This window comes from Capra hircus, chromosome 7, assembly GCF_001704415.2.
Source record: "Capra hircus breed San Clemente chromosome 7, ASM170441v1, whole genome shotgun sequence".
Classification (NCBI taxonomy): Eukaryota; Metazoa; Chordata; class Mammalia; order Artiodactyla; family Bovidae; genus Capra; species Capra hircus.
In genome coordinates, this window is record NC_030814.1 from 47,838,123 (window position 1) to 47,858,883 (window position 20,761).

The 20,761-nt window shown below is 41.4% G+C and overlaps 1 protein-coding gene across 1 annotated transcript in view; it reads left to right on the forward strand.

Annotated features, from left to right (window-relative positions):
* Window positions 11,677-20,761, forward strand: part of LOC102174838 (proton-coupled amino acid transporter 3) — a 30,609-nt gene continuing 21,524 nt past the window's right edge. The window contains exons 1-4 of the mRNA XM_005683355.2: window positions 11,677-11,816; window positions 13,573-13,663; window positions 16,750-16,838; window positions 19,366-19,461. Of these exons, the coding sequence (XP_005683412.1) occupies window positions 11,677-11,816; window positions 13,573-13,663; window positions 16,750-16,838; window positions 19,366-19,461 (416 nt within the window). The remainder of the gene's footprint in view (window positions 11,817-13,572; window positions 13,664-16,749; window positions 16,839-19,365; window positions 19,462-20,761) is intronic.

The following is a 20,761-nucleotide window of genomic DNA, read 5'->3' on the forward strand; positions in this document are numbered from 1 at the left end:
GCAGAGGACTGGTGATGGCTCATGCATTGGAACTTTCATCATCATGCTCTGTGGAGCCAAGAGCACCAGGTGAAGAAGCCAGGGCTAGCCTACTGAAGGATGAGAGACTGTGTGGAGCAGAAGTGAATCATCCCAGTTGAGCCCCATCTCCCAGAACAGCCAGCCTACCAACGTCCTAGACACACGAGTGAAGTATCCTAGACTATATCTAGCCCCAATCACATTGGCCCAGACCATAAGTATTACTCAGATTAGCCACAGAATTATGAGAAATAATAAGTGTTTTTAGTTTTAAGCCATAAGATGTGGAAGCTTATATGCAGCTAAAGCTAACTGACACATTACTCTAAAGGGGAAATACTAATAGGTGAGAGAAGACTCTCCATCCTCAAGCTAGTCTGCTCTACACTGGGGAATAATGACAGACCATCGAGTGAGTTAGTACCATATAGGTCCTTATAAAGGCAGGGGGACACTACCTGCTCTGGAGTCCTGAGCATAACTTTCCATCAGTGACACCATTAGAGCTGGATTTTGAGTAGAACTTGAGTCTCCCAGCACTGAATCTGACCCTTCCTCCACTCAGTCCTGCTGCCTCAACATTCCCGTGCATTTTCTCATGTCCGACATCGGCTGGCAACCAAGGGCCCATCAACCCAACACATCACTTCAACCTTCCTGTTGGTGACTGCTCCCTCCCTCCCCCTAAAATCTAAAATTGAGGAAAGGGATCTAGATAAATGACATGTTGTAGGCAGATTTGTAGTTCAGTGAGGGGTAAGAATGTTTCTCATTATAGTCTTTGTGGTTTTGGAAAGTGACCCATGCTTATTTCAGCCTCAGTTTTAAGAGAACATTTTCAAAAGCCCTTTCCTATTTATTTTTATCCATTATCCTACCTTTGCAGTCTAGGGAAGGTATGGAGGGCTGAGGGGAGTGTCTACCCCAATTCCCAAGTCCTGGTCTTCTCTTTTGGTGTGTTACTTTCTACTTGCTAAATTCCAGAAAGTGCTTCATGAACACAAGATCCCACCCAGATCCCATAGTCTGCAGAGTACGTGCTGGGAGATGGACACTCATGGTCTATGCAGTGGTCCACAGCCCTCCTGGCCAGAGAGCTGGGTGTCATATCTACATCAGAAATGTAAAAGCCCCAGAGTACTGCCACTGACTGGTTCAAAGCCTTTGCAAAGTGGTCTTCTTCTCTCTGAACTTGTTTCTTCCACTCTGCTCAACTATTACCCTACCTGACCTTGCTAAGTTAAAGATTGTTTTCTCTGTTATTAAAAAATGGTCATTCCCATTCTCCAAGGACAAGCCCCTACTGTATAAGAGAATCAAGTTAATCTTGTCATAGAAAAATCTGGCTAAAATTAAATCTTGGAAAGAAAAAATAAATTTAGTGACACTGATATAAGCAATAAAAGCAATCTGGGGAAACTTATTAGTAGTTGTCAGCAACACTAATGATACCAGCTATTAAAATTGTGTGAGTATTGGGGGTATTAAATTTTTTAAATTGTTCAATACAACACATACACACAGCCTTCTGCCTTCCTACCACCCTACTGATTCTTTAATTTTTGGAGCTTGCTTTTGAATCAAGGATCAGAGAAAATTCTTCCATCCCTCAGTGAACATGTCTTAAGTGTTTTGCATGTGATTATCTCATGTAATCCTCACAGTGAAACTCTGAGGTGTGTAGTGTTGTTGTTCTTATTTCCTAGTTATGAAAATAGGCTTTGAAATACTGAGTAACTTGCTGACGATCAAACATGTAGTAACAAATGGGTCAGGACTGAAACCTTTGCACTGCAACACTCCTCACTGCTTTGTAAACCCCAGGAGAAACCTTTGAATGATGGTGGTTAAAGTAAAAATTGAAAAAATGTGTCCAGTGGATTACACATTTTGAAAAATTAGAAACCCCACAGCCTCTCCTTATAAGTAATACATCAGCTATGAACTGAGGAGGGGTTTCTGGAGACTGTATGGTGAATCAGGAGCAAAGCAGGATTTCCCAGCCACCCTTCAATCCTGCCTGATGCTGTTTAAACTCTTTTCAGGCCTAGAGAGAGAAGAAAGTCTTCCCTGCTTTTTATACAAAAATATCCTGATTCTGATATCAAAATCTGACAAAACACACATTAAAAAAACATAACCAAATATAAACATAAATACAAGCATCTTTAAAAAATAGCAGATAGAATCTAGCAGCATATTAAAAGAACAGTATACCATGGAGCTTTCCCTATGAATGCAAAAATGATTTGACATTAATAAATCTGTTACAGTATGTAGCTCCAGAGATCAGGGAAGAGAAAATAATAGAATTTCATGATGTTATTCTGACTTTCAAAGAAAACTCAGTATTATAAAAACATAAGAAACAACATGATCTGAGAAGGAGGAGGAAGGTGATTTCTGAGGCAGCATCATAATTAACAGTGAAGCACTAAAAGCAGTTTCAGCAAAGTGAAATTAGAAAAGGATGTTTGATGTCATTATGTTATTAACACAAAAAAGTAATATAAGGTATAAGTTTTGGAAAGAAAAATATTTGCAGTACAATTAACTGGAACGCTCAGAAAAATTAACTGAATACTCTTAGACACAAAAGGAATCAGTAAATAGAAGTAATGAAACAAAATCTGCAAAATCATCACCTTTCCTGAATACTGATTGTCATCAAAAAATGAAATGAGTAGAGTGATATCAGCAACATGGAAGAGTGGGGAGCTACCCTCTCTTCCCTTCACTCTACAACCAGTCAAACATCCACAACTTAATAAAGGTGCCTCTGCCCAACACACAAGACAAGGGAGAATTCTACACATCTACACATTCTACACCTTTATACCTAAAGGTGGGTAGACAGAAACACAAAGAAGAGACAGAGCCAAGGGAACAGCAGAGTTGGTGCCTGTAATCCCGGTCTTTTGACCATGGCAGCTAAGTCCACATCTTCAGAGAACCCAACAGCAGAAAGGAAAAGGTATCTGCAGATGAAGGCGATGAGCTGGAGTCATGCATGCCTCAGTAGCTTGAGGGATAGGGTCCCAGGCCCCATTGTAACTGTTACCCAGTTACCTATGGCTGCTGGTACAGCTGTGGTCAGGAGGCCTGTCCTCCACTTCATCTGCAATGGTGGAGCCCTCAAACCTTACAACACCAGATACAGTAGAGGCACCTGCAAGACCCCAGCTCACTGTGCCCCCTCCACGCCCACCACCACAGCCGCAAAACCTGCAACTCGGGATCACAGATGCTAGGGAAGAGTCCACCATCCTGGTGACAACAGTGGCTCTGGCAGAAGCAAGGCAGTAAGGACAGCAGAGCCACAAGAACAATAACAAAGGCAGAGAGCCACTGCTAAGCTGCTAAGTCACTTCAGTCGTGTCCGACTCTGTGCGGCCCCATAGACGGCAGCCCACCAGGCTCCCCCATCCCTGGGATTCTCCGGGCAAGAACACTGGAGTGGGTTGCCATTTCCTTCTCCAATGCACGAAAGTGAAAAGTGAAAGTGAAGTCGCTCAGTCGTGTCCGACTCTTATCGACCTTATGGACTGCAGCCTACCAGGCTCCTCCGTCCATAGGATTTTCCAGGCAAGAGTACTGGAGTGGGGTGCCATTGCCTTCTCCGGCAGAGAGCCACACCTCTTAGCAAAGACTGGAAAGGGCCAACTCAAATATAACCAGGGGCAGCTCAAGTTAAGAGAGACCAAAACCTTGAGTTATGGTGCCACCTACCTGAAAACAAAAGAAAGGACTCTTAACTTCTAAGGTTAGCTTCAGTGTGCAGGTAGAGAGACAGTTCATCAAGAACCACAAAGAACCACAATAACATTATACCACCAAAAAAAGAGAAAGATATTTCTCCATAGACGAGTGATGGGATATTGCAATCTAGTTGATAAATAGCTGTCATGAAGAAACTCAACAAGCTACAAGAAAACACATAAAAGGTAGTTTAATGAACTCAGAAGGAGTACTTTACCAAAGAGACTGGAACTCTAAAAGAGAATCACATAGAAATTCTGGAGCTGAGGAACATAGTAAATGAAATGAAAAATGCATTAAAAAGCATTGGTAATAGAGCAGACCTTATAGAAGAGAAAGTTAGCTTGAAGATAGAAATCTAGAAATGATACCTGTAGAAGAGGAAAAGGAAATAAGATATTTCAGTTAAGTTCAGTTCAGATGCAATTCTATAAGAACTTTCCAGTGCTTTTCAGGAAGGTTGATATTAGGATAATGGATATCCTGGGAGGAGAAGGGAGCAGAGTTTATTAAGCAAATGATAGCTGAGAACTTCCCAAACGTGGGGAGTTCAGTTCAGTTGCTCAGTTGTGTCTGACTCTTTGCAACCCCATGGACTGCAGCACGCCAGGCTTCCCTGTCCATCACCAACTCCCAGAGCTTACTCAAACTCATGTCCATCGAGTCAGTGATGCCATCCAACCATCTCAACCTCTGTCGTCCCCTTTTCCTCCCACCTTCAATCTTTCCCAGCATCAGGTGCCCAAAGTATTGGAGTTTCAGCTTCAACATCAGTCCTTCCAATGAATATTCAGGACTGATTTCCTTTAGGATAGAATGATTGGATCTCCTTGCAGTCCAAGGGACTCTCAAGAGTCTTCTCCAACACCACAGTTCAAAAGCATCACTGCTTCGGTGCTCAGCTTTCTTCACAGTCCAACTCTCACATCCATATATGACTACTGGAAAAACCATAGCCTTGACTAGATGGACCTTTGTTGGCAAAGTAATGTCTCTGCTTTTTAATATGCTGTCTAGGTTGGTCACAGCTTTTTCTTCCAAGGAGTAAGTGTCTTTTAATTTCATGGCTGCAGTCACCATCTGCAGTGATTTTGGAGCCCCAAAACATAAAGTTTCTCACTCTTTCCACTGTTTCCCCATCTATTTGCCATGAAGTGATGGGACCGAATGCCATGATCTTAGTTTTCTGAATGCTGAGCTTTAAGTCAACTTTTTCACTCTCTTCTTTCACTTTCATTGAGTGGCTCTTTAGTTCCTCTTCACTTTCTGCCATAAAGGTGGTGTCATCTGCATATATGAGGTTATTGATATTTCTCCTGGCAATCTTGATTCCAGCTTGTGTTTCTTCCAGTCCAGCGCTTCTCATGATGTACTCTGCATAGAAGTTAAATAAGCAGGGTGACAATATACAGCCTTGATGTACTCCTTTTCCTATTTGGAACCAGTCTGTTGTTCCATGTCCAGTTTTAACAGTTGCTTGCTGACCTGCATACAGTGTTCTCAAGAGGCAGGTCAGGTGGTCTGATATTCCCATCTCTTTCCCAACTCTTTCCACAGTTTATTGTGATCCACACAGTTAAAGGCTTTGGCATAGTCAATAAAGCAGAAATAGATGTTTTTCTGGAACTCTGTTGCTTTTCTGATGATCCAGCAGATGTTGGCAATTTGATCTCTGGTTCCTCTGCCTTTTCTAAAACCAGCTTGAACATCTGGTAGTTCACGGTTCATGTATTGTTGAAGCCTGGTCTGGAGAATTTTGAGCATTACTTTGCTAGCATGTGAGATGAGTGCAGTTGTGTGGTAGTTTGAGCATTCTTTGGCAAGGCAATGCCAAAGAATGTCAATGCCAAACGTGGGGAAGGAGGTGGATATAAAAGTCCATGAGGTAAAGAGAAAACCTACTTACTTTAATGCAAAAAGACCTTTTCCAAGACACATAATAACAATATATCAAAAGGATTATACACCATAATCAAGTGGGATTTATTCCAGGAATGCAAGGAAGATTCAATGCCTGCAAATCAATCAGCATGCTATATCACATTAACAAAATGGAGGATTAAAAACCATATGATCATCTCAATAGATGCAGAAAAAGCATTCAACAATATTCAACACCCATTTGTGATTTTAAAAAAAACCCTCAATAAAGTGGGTAGAGAAGGGATGTACCTAGACATAACAAAAACCATAAATGACAAGCCCACAACTAACACCAAATTCAATGATTAAAAACCTGAAAACCACCCCTCTAAGACCAGGAACAAAACAAGGATTCCTAGATGCACCATTCTTATTCAGCAGAGGTATGGAAGTCCTAGCCAGAGCAATTAGGCAAGAAAAAAAGCAACCAAATTGGAAAGGAAGAAGTAAAATTGTCAATATTTGCAGATGACAAAACCCTAAAGGCTCCACCAGAAACTATTAGAAATAAAAAAATGCAATAAATTTGAAGGATACAAAACCAATATACAAAAACCTGTTGCATTTCTATACACTAAAAAAGAACTAACGGAAAGAAAAATTAAGTAAACAATCCCATTTACAATCTCAACAAAAATGAAAAAAATGCCTGGGGATAAATTTAAACAAGGAAGTGAAAGACCTGTGCATTGAAAACTATCATACATTATTAAATTGAAAACACAAATAAGTGGAAAAATATTCCATACTCATGGATTGGAAGAATTAACATTGTTAAAATATCCATATTACCTAAAGCAATCTACAGATTCAATGTAATCTCCATCAAAGTTTCAACATTTTTCACAGAAAAAGAAAAAATTCTAAAATTTATATGGAACCAGAAAGTGCTGAATAGCCAAAACGATCCTGAGAAAAAAAGAATAAAGCTAGAGATATTACACTCCCTGATTTCAAATTATGTGTCAAAGTTATAGTGATCTAAACAGTATGGTATTGGCAGAAAAGCAGATACATATAGTGATGAAAAAGAATTGAGAGCCCAGAAGTAAACTCACACATACATAGGCAATTAACTTATAGCAAAGAACAAAAAACATACAATAGAGAAAAGATAGTCTGTTCAATAGCATTCCATAAACAGTTGCATGCAAAGAAATAAAACTAGACCTTTGTCTTACACAAAAATCAACTTAAAGTGGATTCAAGACTTGAATATAAGACCTGAAACCACAAAATTCCTAAAATAAAACATAGGCAGTACATTTCTTGACATCAGTCTTAGCAACATCTTTCTATATATGTCTCTTCAAGCAAGGAAAACAAAAGCAAAAATAATTGGTATGGCAAATATTAAAAAACTTGTGCACAACAAAGGAAACTGTCAGCAAAAAGAAAAAAAACAATTTTTTTTTCAACTTCACCTTTTCATCTTTTATTTGGGTTGAAGAATTCTGAGATGTTGTTGGGGTTCCTATGGGGCCTTTCAGTTTTCAGATACTTTCTTTTTTTTTTTTAATTTAAATTTTTTTTTTTTTTACTTTATTTTACCTTACAATACTGTATTGGTTTTGCCATACATTGACATGAATCTACCACGGGTGTACATGCGATCCCAAACATGAACCCCCCTCCCACCTCCCAAAACAACCAATTGAATGGGAGGAAATATTTGCAAATGTTACATCCAATAGAGGTTCACTTCAGTTCAGTCGCTCAGTCGCGTCCGACTCTTTGCGACCCCATGAATTGCAGCACACCAGGCCTCCCTGTCCATCACCAACTCCCAGAGTTCCCTCAGACTCAAACCATCGAGTCAGTGATGCCATCCAGCCGTCTCATCCTCTGTCGTCCCCTTCTCCTGCCCTCAATCCCTCCCAGCATCAGAGTCTTTTCCAATGAGTCAGCTCTTCGCATGAGGTGTCCAAAGTACTGGAGTTTCAGCTTTAGCATCATTCCTTCCAGAGGAATCCCTGGGCTGATCTTCTTCAGAATGGACTGGTTGAATCTCCTTGCAGTCCAAGGGATTCTCAAGAGTCTTCTCCAACACCACAGTTCAAAAGCATCAATTCTTCGGCGCTCTGCCTTCTTCACAGTCCAACTCTCATATCCATACATGACCACAGGAAAAACCATAGCCTTGACAAGAAGGACCTTAGTCGGCAAAGTAATGTCTCTGCTTTTGAATATACTCTCTAGGTTGGTCATAACTTTTCTTCCAAGGAGTAAGCGTCTTTTAATTTCATGGCTGCAATCACCAATAGAGGTTAATACCCAAAATATATAAAGAACTCATACGACTCAACCTACAACAACAAAACACAAACAACCCAAAAGAGCTAGATAGATATTTTCCAAAAAAGATATACAGGTGACCAATAGATACAAGAAAAGATGCTCGTCATCACTAATTATTAGGAAAATGCAAATCAAAACCACAATGAGATATCACCACACTGGTCAGAATGACTATCATAGGGGTTTCTCTGGTAGCTAAGTGGTAAAGAGTCTGCCTGCCAAAGCAGGGGATATGGGTTCAATCCCTGATCCAGGAAGATCCCACATGCCCTGGAGCAGCTAAGCCTGTGGGCCACAACTACTGAGGCAATGTTCTAGGGCCCAAGAACCACAACTACCGAGCCCACGTGCCCCAGAGCCTATGTTCTGCAGCAGGAGAAGCCACCACAATGAGAGGCCCCCACACCGCAACCAAGAGTAGCCCCCATTCTCTGCCACTGGAATAAAGCCCATGCAGCAACGGAGATCCAACCTAGCCAAAAATAAATAAATAAATAAAATGATTTTGGAAAATATTATTAACAAAACAAGAAATAACACTTGTTGGCAAGGAAGTAGAACAAAGGAAATCTTTTTACACCATTGGTGGGAATTGAATTGGTACAGCCACTTTGGAAAACAGTATGGGGATTCTTCAGCAAATTAAGAATAGAACTGCCATATGATTCATCCATCCCACTTCTGGGTGTATATCCAAACAATATAAATATACTAATTTGAAAAGATTAATGAACCCTTATGTTGTTATTTACAATAGCCAAGATATGGCAACTACACGAGTGGATGAAGAATAAGTGGTATATATGCACAGTAGAGGGCTTCCCAGGTGGTGCTAGTGGTAAAGAAACCTACCTGCCTGTGCAGGAGATATGAGATGTGGTTCCATCCCTTGGTCAGGAAGATGCCCTGGAGAAGGGAATGGCTACCCACTCCAGTATTCTTGCCTGAAGAATCCCCCAGACAGAGGAGCCTGGCAGGCTACAGTCCATAGGGTCGCAAAAATTGGGCATAACTGAAGCAGCTTAGTACACACATATGCATATACAATGGAATACTACTAAGCCACCAAAAAAATATGAAATTTTGCTATTTGTGAGAGGGACCTTGAGGATATTATACTAAGTGAAATAAGACAGAGAAAGACAAATACCCTATGATTTTGCTTAATACGTGGAATATAAAAAACTAATAAAAAAAATGAACAAACCAAACTGGACAAAAAAATACAAATGCCTAGATACAGGGAAAAGATTAGTAGCTTCCAGTTGCGGAGTGGGGGGTGGGGGAGGGCCAAATGGATCAACGGCTACAACTGTGTTAGGAAGAAAACTAAACTTTTGGTGGTGAGCATGCTGTAGTATATAGAGAAGTAGAAACACTCTTGTACACATGAAACTTGTATAATGTTTTAAATAATGTCACCTCACTGCAAAAATAATAATAATAAATAAAAGGGGTTATTAGAAATCCTATATACAGCAATAGGAAACAAAAGCACCTAGAAACAAGCTTTTTAAATGTGCTATACCTGTGAAGAAAAATGAAGTCTGCTAAGAAGCATAAATTAAGACTTACATAAACAGTTATAATGCATGCTTTAGATTGGAAAACTCAGATTGTAAATATGACCGTTTTGCCCAATATAATCTATCTAACTTAATCTCAGTAAAATGCCCAGCTGCATTTCAGCATTGGGGTGGAGAGTTAGAAGATTCTTAAAGTTTTCTAGAAGAATTAATGCAGAGGGTGGGGGAATTAAAATATGAAAAGGTAAAATGAGTGACCCTTTCTTATCAACTGTTAAATATATTACATAATTAAAACAATTTGGTACTAGCATTAGAAAAGACTAACCAATGAAAATACAGAGACAGATCAGACTACAGAGAAATTTGTTTAATATGATAAGAGAAACCTATTTTAGGGAAAATATTATTCAATATATGGTGTTCAAAAAACTAGCTAGTCATTCTGAAAATGTATTAACGGTAATAAATTTTTGGTGCTGACCAAATATCACCACCAAATATTAAGCACTGTTCTAAATGCTGTACACATATTAACTCATTTAATGTTTCTAAAAATCCTCTGACATTGGTAGTACTGTTCTACTCATTTTATAGATGAGGAAAATAAGATACAGAAAGGTTAAGTGACTTGACCAAGCTACACAGCCAGTTAAGTGACAAAGCCAGGATTCTATTAAGAGTTAAAAATTAAATATTTAAAGGCAAAAATTAATAACCATTAAAAATGCATTTCTTTTCCAAAGAAGACATACAGATGGCCAACAGGCACATGAAAATATGTTCAACATCACTAATCATCAGACAAATACAGATCAAAACCACAATGAGATATATCACCTCACACCTGTCAGAATGGCTATCATCAAAAAGACTGCCAATAACAAATGTTGGGACAATGTGGAGAAAAGGGAACCCTTGCACACTGTTGATGGGAATGTAAAACTGTTGCAGGCGCTAGAGAAGACAGTATGGAGGTTCCTCAGAAAACTAAAAAAAAGAACTACCAAATGATTCAGCAGTTCTGCTCCTGAGTATATATCCAAAGAAAACAAAACACTAATTTGAAAAGATACATGCACCCCAATATTCACAGCAGCATTATTTACAATTACCAAGATATGGAAGCAACTTAAGTATACATCAACAGATGAAAGGATAAAGAAAATATGTGTGTGTATACATACAGTGAATTATTAGTTTTAAAAAAGGATGAAAATTTGCAGCAGCATGGATGAACCTGTAGGTTATTATGCTTATAAGGTGCAATGTCAGGCAGAGAAAGACAAATACTGTACGTTATCACTTATATGTGAAATCTAAAAGATGAAACAAAGAAATGAATATAACAAGCTCTGAGGAAACAGATTCAAACATATAGAGAACAAACTAATAGATATCAATGGTGGGAGGAGGAAGGACAAGATAGGGGTAGGGGACTAAGAGGTACAAACTACTATGTATAAAATAAGCTACAAGGACATATTGTACAGCACTGGGAATATAGCCAATACTTTACAGTAACTTTAGTTAGAGGATAATCTATAGAAATTTTGTATCACTATGTTGTACACCTAAAACTAATGTAATATTGTAAATCAACTATACATCAATTTAAAAACAAAGCCGCTCCATCTGCACACTGGGAAGGTGATAGGACCCTCTGTAGGGCTACACCTGCATCCTGCAATTCAGCAGCACCTTGTTGGCTGGGCAGCCTCCATTGTGAGGTAGCTCTGATTTCCCCCTTACCAAAGAGAGACAAGTCCTGAGCCTGGCCCCACATCCAGGCACCAGGGCCTCCAGTCCAATGGTGTCTTCTTCCTCCCAGCCACACGGTTCACTTTGCCCTAAAGCACTAAGGGCTGAACTGGAAGCAGCTGAAAGTCCAGGCAGGTCCTGGTGTGTAGCCGGGCAGTCACAAGGGGCACTGAGGACCATCCTGAGATGAGACTCTCATAAGTCCCCAAAGCCAGGCGAGGCCTGTAATCAACATCAGCATCCCCCTGTCACCAGCGCCAGAATCAGCTCAGGAATTGGGAGCCAGCTTCTCAGCCCTGCGGCCTTGGTTTCTCTGGAGAAAAACCCATGGGAGACTGGTTCAAGGCTGTTACAGGCCTTAACCCTCAGCCATCACCACCCACCCACCATGTTGAAGATCTCATTGCTTGCAAGGGACAACACCAGCAAGCCCAAGTACTTGGATGATGGGTTCAATTCACTCTCGGAGAGTAGTAGTAGTATCACTTCAGAGAGGATCCATCGTGCAGATGAAGCCAGTGGATTGTCGTAAGTGGCCACACTGCCCTTCCCCATCTGAGGTCAGGCACTGCTGCCTTCACGGCGCTGGGCCACATTTAACCCCACTGAACAGAAGACACATGGATTAAAGATGAAACCTTTAGAATCTAAAAAGTTTTACCCATGTCAAACTTTTTCACAGGTTTTGCAAAAACAGGTAGTCATCCCCAACACGAACTTGTTGATTCCAGGAACAGTTTTCTATACCAGGCTGACTGCTCTTTCTTCAGAAGTTTCTATCTCAGGCTGGCTGCTTTCCACTCCTTCGACAACTGCTATTATTCATATTCTCATAGAGATTGTAAATGACAATACCCAGTGTTGGATAAGGATGTCAGGAAATGCCCACTTTCATGTTGTTTCAGGAAGAATTAAATTGGTAACTTTCTAGATGGCAATGCTATAATGTATGTCAAGTCCTAACATATTTATATAAAACATACAAGTATTTGATGTATGCTTTTTCTTAAGTACGCACACACAACTGGCCTTAGTGGTTGCTTCTGGCTAAGAGAACTGGGAGACTGAGAGGCAGATAGAAGAGACATTTATGTTCACTATATAAGATTTTTTTGGTTCTTCTTTTGTTTGTTTTACCTTTTAAACTTCATACTGTGTTACTTAGGGTTTTTTAAGTATAAGTAACTATAAATAAAAGTCCTTTGATCAATAATACCATTCCAGGAACTTTTCCTAATGAAATAACACAGGTATGCGTGATAATTTTATTGAAGCCAGGTCTTGACTTCATATCTGGTTGTGATATTGATAGTTCAGACGCAATGAGTGATTATTTAAATAAAGTATAACAACATGAGGGTTTGGAGGGGCCTTCCAGGTGGTGCTAGTGGTAAAGAATCCACCTGCCAATACAGGAGACCCAAGAGACGCAGGTTCAATCCTTGGGTCAGGAAGATCCCCTGGAGTAGGGAATGGAAACCCACTCCAGTATTCTTGCCTGGAAAATTACATGGACAGAGGAGCCTGGCAGGTTACAGTTATTCAGAAGCCCAGAGTTATCCAGGCTTCCCAGGTGACTCAAGTGGTAAAGAATCTGCCAGCTAGTGCAAGAGACACAAAAGATGTTGAGTTCGACTCCTGGGTCAGGAAGATCCCTTGAAAGAGGAAATACTCACTCCATTATTCTTGCCTGGGAGACCCCATAGAGGAGCCTGACAGGCTACAGTCCAGGGGCTTTCGCAAAGAGTAAGGCACAACTGAGCACAGCACAGCAGTAGCAGCAGCAGGGAGTTATCCGGGATGGTAGCAATGGTTATTAACTTTTTATTTAGAGCCTAGTGTGTGGTAGGCTTCCCTGGTGGCTCATATGGTGAAGAATCCACCTGCAACGTGGGAGACCTGGGTTCAGTCCCTGGGTTGGGAAGATCCCCTGGAGAAGGGAATGGCAGCCCACTCCAGTATTCTTGCCTGGGAAATCCCATGGACAGAGGAGCCTGGCGGGCTGCAGTCCATGGGGTCACAAAGAGTCGGACACGACTGAGCGGCTAAGCACAGCACAGCACAGTGTGTGGTACATATTTGTTGAGTCACCTGAACTAGCACCAGCTCTGTATCAGAGGTTGCAGAACAGATCCTGGGAACAGAGTAAAATGGAGAGTCCATTTCATCTGATTTTGTCCATCTTCCCACCAGAGGGTGCTAGAGAGACCGAAAGAAGCCCGAGCGCTGGGTCACGTTTTCTCCCACTAACATACCCTTTTCTTGTCCTGTGCTCCCCCTACAGGATGATGCAAACCTTGATTCACTTACTGAAATGCAACATTGGCACAGGGCTCCTGGGACTTCCTCTGGCCATGAAAAATGCCGGCTTATTGGTAAGATGGACCTGTGCGATGGGAACCACGTCTCCCCACTTAACGGAAAGGGTTGGCAGGCTCCTACAGCCTTAGCATTGTTTATCAATGGGCAATTTGGGAGCACTCTTTGCAATGGGAAATGAACCTGTTGGCATCAATCCTCTGGAGCCAACCTGGAGCTAAATGGAACATGCCTGGAGGGGACAGGCCATATTTTCCCCAATTTTATTGAAATATAATTGACAACCACTTCTATATTAATTTAAGGTATACTGCGTATCCTGGAGGAGGGCATGGCAACCCACTCCAGTATTCTTGCCTGGGAAATCCCATGGACAGAGGAGCCTGGCTGGCTCCGTGGTTGTCCACAGGGTCACACAGAGTCTGACATGACCGAAGTGACTTACCAGACATACTGCATGTACTGTAAAATGATTACCACAATAAGTTTAGTTAATATCTATCTCCTCGTATGATTATAGAAATAGGTATTGTTTTTCCTTGTGATGAGAACTTTTAGGATCTCCTCTCTTTGCACCTTTCAAATATACCATATAACAGTTGTCATGTTGTACATTACATCCCCAGTACCTATTTATCCCATATTTGGAAGTTTGTTACTTTTGACCACCTTCATCCAGTTCCCCATCCCCACCACTATTCTTAAAGACTCACCATAACTCACATGCTAATTCAGAATCTACTTTGCCACAGTTCTCCCAGCTGCCTGGGATTATATCCTTGCCATTTCGTTCATTGACAGCAGCAGCCTGGCACCTCCAGGCATTTCAGTGTGTAACTCCTGTTTCCATCCATTTGATTGTGAGAAATTTTGGAAGATGAGGGTGACAAAGGCTCCACCAATCCCATGACACTTCCTGCGCCCTCCCACCTCTGTCCTCTATCTTATGCTGTTCCCATCTCCCTTATTTCTGTCTTTTGAAATCCCCCTCCTCTGTAAAATTTTAAAAATCCTGATTCTTGGTTTCCCCTTCTGAAGTCCTCTGAAATCCCCTTCCTCTGTCTCCTGTTAAAATTCCTTCACCTTGTGTTTTTCTAGAACTTGTAGCTATCTAACCTGGAATTCTTACAGCACTTACAAAGATGGAACATGCTCATTTTTTTACATTCCCAGCTTCCTCACTTACCTGAAATCTCCGAGGGCAGGAACTCTCTATTCATCTTTACACCCTCCTTTACACAATACCTACTTGTAGATACTGGCGCGCTGAAAGTTCCAGTTTGTTCTACAGAATTGAATAGATAGATGATTTCAATTTAGTTGAAGCAAATTTCTCCTCTCCAAGTGTAAATGGCCCTCATGTCTAAAACAGGCACATTGAAACTCTGGCTTCCAACATGACTTCCAATCTGTATCAGTTCCAACAGAGATGGGACGTTTCCCCCTTTAGAATTCTCAGGGTTCTAGAACTTTTGAAGAACATTATTAGCACATGGCCTTCAGCCAGGCTCTCTGCCGGTGCAGTCTTTGCATTTTAAGACAACTCCTTTATCCTTTGATTTTTGCTTCCTAAGAGTTATTAGGTGATTTCTTTATCCTCCAAGTCCCATCAGAACCTCTAATCATGATTCATTTGAGAAATATATATTGAGCATCTATTATTCTTAAGCTCTGGGAATACAGATGTATACAAGACCAAAAAACAGTCTTCTGCTATATGGAGGCTACATTCTGGTGAACTCTAGTGGAACTCTTCATCTCTCATTTGTTTCTTCCTGATACTATTAGCATAGGTCACATCTATAAAGTCACAGGTGTCCAACACAAAGAGGGTGAGAGAGTCCCTCTTAGCTCTCTGCCCTGTGATCATACTTGGGAAATAATGATTAATAATGAGGCCTGCTTGGACTTCCCTGGTGGTCCAGTGGTTAAGACTCTATGCTTCTACACTGTAGGGGGCACAGGTTTGACCCCTGGTCAGGGAACTAAGATCCCACATGCAGCATGGCCAAAATAAAATAATAATGAGCCCTACTTTTTAATCTTGTGTGTCTGGGCCACCAGGGAAGCCCTACTTTTTAATTTCATCACATATTTAAAAAATGGAGACCATGTGAGGAGAAGACTTGTTCATTAGCTTGATTCTAGTAATCATTTCTGTGTGTATGTATATCAAATCATGTTCACTTTAAGTACATGCAATTTTTAGTTAAAAAAATAAAACAGAAGAACTTCCCTGGTGGTCCATTGGCTAAGACTCTGCACTCCCAATGCAGGGGTCCCAGGTTCAATCCTGTTTGGGAAACTAGATCCCACATGCTGCAACTGAGAGTTTGTATGCCGCAACTAGGACCTGGAACAGCTAAATAAATAAATAAATAAAAATACTTTAAAAATATTCAAGAGACACAGGTTCGATCCCTGGGTCAGGAAGATCTCCTGGAGAAGGAAATGGCAACCCACTCTAGTGTTCTCGCCTGGAGAATCCCATGGACAGAGGAACCTGGCAAGCTACAGTCCATGAGGCTGCACAGAGCTCAGTGCAACCGAGTGACTAATATACTCTAAGACATTTACAATGTCTAGAGCCACTCTTGGTTGTCACAAATTGGGATAGAGAAAGAGAGGGAATGCTTCTGAAATCCAGTGAGTAGAGGCCAGAGATGTTGCTAAATAACCCACAATGTACAGGACAGCCCCCTGCAACAGAAACATCAGCTGGCCCAAAATGTCAATAGTGCCTCTTTTGATAACCCCATACTAGAAGAAGAAAACTAATCCTTAAGAGGAACCTTGGTCTTCAAGCATCTTGGAGGAGGTAAGGGCTGGGATATGAAAAGGAATGAGGGTTCTCAAGTGGAACTAAAGGCAGATGAGGAAAGGCTGTCTGGGAGGTAATGAGCTCTTTGTTATCAGAAGTATTCTAGCACAGGTTGGACAGCCACTTGGCAGTGATGCCAAGAAGAGCATTCAGGCCAGAGCATCTAGGGGTACAAGGACATTCAGGCGAGGGCTGTCATCCTAGGGTTCTCATCCCAAAACCTCTATTATAAGAGGGACCCCAGCACCTAAGCAGGGAGAGGGCCAGGTATGGGAGCGTCCATCTGTGATTCACTGTGCCCACCTCTCCATTCCCCTCCAGGTCGGTCCTGTCAGCCTGCTGGCCATCGGGATCCTCACCGTGCATTGCATGGTCATCCTGTTGAATTGTGCTCATCACCTAAGTCAGAGGTGAGAGTTCTGCTTCTCTGTCCCTATCTTCTCTATCACCAAATGGCACCAGGTTCCAACTGAGGGTGTGCTGAGTTTCCCAGGATCACTGACCCAATTTCCAATTAGCTGGCCACTTCTCCAGGCCACCACCCCTGCTGCTCTGAGGCGGTCAAGGGAGTGATTAAAATCCTACTGGAAACTCCAAGTTCCAGGCACAGCTCTGCTGCTGACTAGTTGGAGCACTTTGCCAAGCTCCTATGAGCCCAAGTATCCATTCCTAGAAAGATCAGAAGTAATAAGAAATGCAAATTTGCTCTATACACACCCATGTGTATTCGAGATACTTCCTCTTAATCTCTCCACCTCCTATCTCCTAGTCTTCCCCTAGCTCCAATACACACACCTTGGAAGGGAAATTTATTCCAAGTAAGCCCTTTCTGGGACAACTTAGTGAAAAAAACATAGTTAGCAATGAGGTGAATAATTCACAGTGATTTCAATGTCTAATAAAGCATATATGCAACACAATGTTTATATATTTAAAACTTAAATGTAAAACAAAATTCCAGAAAAAAAAGCAAATGCAGTGAAAGGCAAAAAATGCTGAGAATTTCATATATATAAACTAGCAACTCACAGTAATTAGCAATTCCTTACAGCCACAGCCTGGAGATTTTCTCTCCACAGGACCCAGCTGCTCCCAAGGCAGGCAAATCTAAATACGTCCTCATCACTGTGCAGAAAGGCCTTGTGAGTCAAAGTAGAGATGTTAAATGAAGCTTCTCATAAAGTCAAATTATCATAACCCAAATTGGTGCATTTGGAATATGTATCAGTCACACCTAACTTGTGTAGTACTTTCCAGCTCATGAAACACTGTTAAGAGCATTTACTCATTTAGCAATTAAATTTATTGCACAATTACGTTGTTCCAGGTACATAGCAAGAGTTTTGCAAGCCTTCTTTTGTTTATTCCTTACAGTAAAATTTTATGGTAGGCACCATTATTCCCATTTTACACATGAGTAAACTGAGGCTTGGGAGAGTTAAATGCCTTGCTGAATGTCACACAGCTAGGAAGTGGCAGAGCTGGTATTCCGAGACCTGTCTGACTCTACCCCTTAACCTATCTGCAAATCTTTTTCTTCCCTCAAGCCTGCTGGGACCATTTTACCACCGTACAGCCTTTTAATATAAGTCATTTATTATAGCCTTTCCCTGACTTTTGTTTTTGTTGATTTGTTTTTTTCTTTTCTTTTTCTAATATAGGGTTACAGACTCATAGTAGCTTTTAGATATATTATGGAGGACTTCTACAGTTTTTTTGGCTTTTTGTTTTTAGCCAACATTTAAAAACCTGGAGATTTCACATTAAAAAAAAAAATCTACACCTACTTGCCAGTTAGACATTCTGCTACCTCTGTGGCTTCATTCCTGCATCATTCAGCTAAAGCCACATCCTGATCAACCCCTTTTGGAACAGGACATGTACCAGAGTCTTGACCTCTGTCTCCACGATTCTCTGTTTTGTCTCACACCCAGTCATTCTCACCACCATACCGATAGCTTTCTGGTCCCCATTGCTTTCGAATTTGCAATCCTCAGACTAATATACTTGCCAGTCCTATGCAATGTAACCTCATCTGTATTTCAAATGCCAGGCACATTGAATAATCATAAAAACGAAGCATCATGCCATGTTCCCAGTGCATCACCATATCCATCTCTCACTGTCTTCTCCCCAAAACCCAGCCTGCATGTGAAGAAAAACACCTGAAGCCCCGAAGCATAAAGAGACTTGCTCAAGGTCTCCTGGCCATCTGAGGGGGACGTGTTGATACTTAAACTCTGGTTTCCTGACAAGCCTGGGTCTCTTTCTCTCTCCAAGTTACTCCCCTCAGTCATGCAATTAACTCCAGGGACATAGGCAACTTGCTTCCACTTGCTTTGTCAGCAGTGCTCCAGAGGGCCTCCGCCTCCCTTTGGAAGGGCTGCCTGGCGAAGGCGGGATGGGGGAAGAGGGATGGGCTAGAACTGGGGTGTCACATCTGACAGGGGTGCTGGGCAGGAGGCTAAAGATCATCTTTGCATGGGGTCTGGTCCAGGGAAAGCATCTTAAATGTTTCAGCACTCTCAGAAGTGAAGAAGGGAATGTCAGTTCAGAAAAGGTAGAACCACTCTCTTGGCCATACTTACACCTCATTCCTCTCTCTCCCCCTCCCCCTGACTAGGTCTGCACACCTTGCAGCTTCCACATCCTCACTGTCCTCGTTTGCTGACCTAATCAATTCCAAGCTACTGTCCACCTAAATACTACTACTAGCCACTTAAAAATTAGTGTTAATAAAGACAACTACAAAAAATAAGAGGCAGAATTCTAAAACTTTTAAAAGTGTACCATTATAAAATAACTCAATGATACCATTGCTAGAAAATTACCAAAATGTTCCATATCAATACATGAACATATAGTAACTACTCCCTTTGGGAATAAATTGTACTTAAAAAAAAAAAATAAGGTATGCGTTGTTTGTTCGTTCTTTAGGCTGCAGAAGACTTTTGTGAACTATGGAGAAGCCATGATGTACAGTCTCCAAACCTGCCCAAATGCCTGGCTGAGGACACACTCAGTGTGGGGAAGGTAGTCATCCTATACATCACAAATGAATGAATGAATGAAAGGCGCTCAGTCATTTCCGACTCTTTGCAACCCCACGGACTGTACAGTCCATGGAATTCTCCAGGCCAGAATACTAGAGTGGGTAACCTTTCCCTCCTCCAGGGGATCTTCCCAACCCAGGGATCAAACCCACGTCTCCAATATTGCAGGCAGATTCTTTACCAGCTGAGCCACAAGGGAAGCCCAGATATCACAGGAGTAATAGTAATAATAACAACAGCAGTGATAAAAATGCTCACCTGTTCTTCCTTTACTGCTAGTACATGGTATGGGCATGCTCAGTTGTGTCCAGCTTCTTTTTGACCCCATGGACTGTAGCCCACCAGGCTCCTCTGTCTATGGGATTTCCCCAGCAAGAATACTAGAATGTGTTGCCATTCCCTTCTCCAGGGGATCTTCCCAACCCAGGGATTAAACCTATGTCTCTTGTGTCTCCTGCATTGTCAGGTGGAGTCTTTACCACCGCACCATCTGAGTAACAAAAGTTTTAAATAAATATGTTTTTATTGAAAACTATTGACCGATATAGAGAATCTCCTCTGATAGCTCCATCCCCCATCCCACTCTCCATTCAAGAAGTAATCTCCGGGACTTCCCTGGAGGTTCAGTGGTTAGGACTCTGAGCTCTTACTGCCAAGGGCCCAGGTTCAGTCCCTGGTCAGAGAAGTAAGATCCCACAAGCTGTGCAGTGTGGCCAAAAATAAATAAATAAAATGAAGTCACTGATATATAGTTAGTAAATATTCCTCTAGACTTTCTCTCTGCATGAACAGGATATATGTGTGCTAGCGCAAATATATATTTTGTATTTTCCTGTATATTAATTGGAATATTCATTGGAAATTTGCTCTTTAATCTAACATATGTCTCTAATTTCTTTCCACATTGGGACGTACAAGTTGACTTCATTGTTTTGTAAGTCTCACAATGTTCCCCATCCATATAGATGGATCCTGTGGTTTTATTTAATCCTTCTCCTAATAGTGAACGTTACAATTTAGCTTGTTCACTGATGGGATAAAAACTCTATGGCATACAAAATGCTTTCCCGTATCTGATCACCTCTGATCATTTCAAGGACCTTGTGAGGTAGGTGGTGCATCTTTATTGGGAAGAAATATGGTGACCAAGGCTCACAGAGATAGAATAACATGTCTAGGATCAAAGACACAGATAGTGGAGAAGCAGAGTTTCAAGCAAGCACCTAACATGTTAGTCTTTCCCAACAGAGCCCTCAAGGAGTAGTCAGTCCCTCACCTGC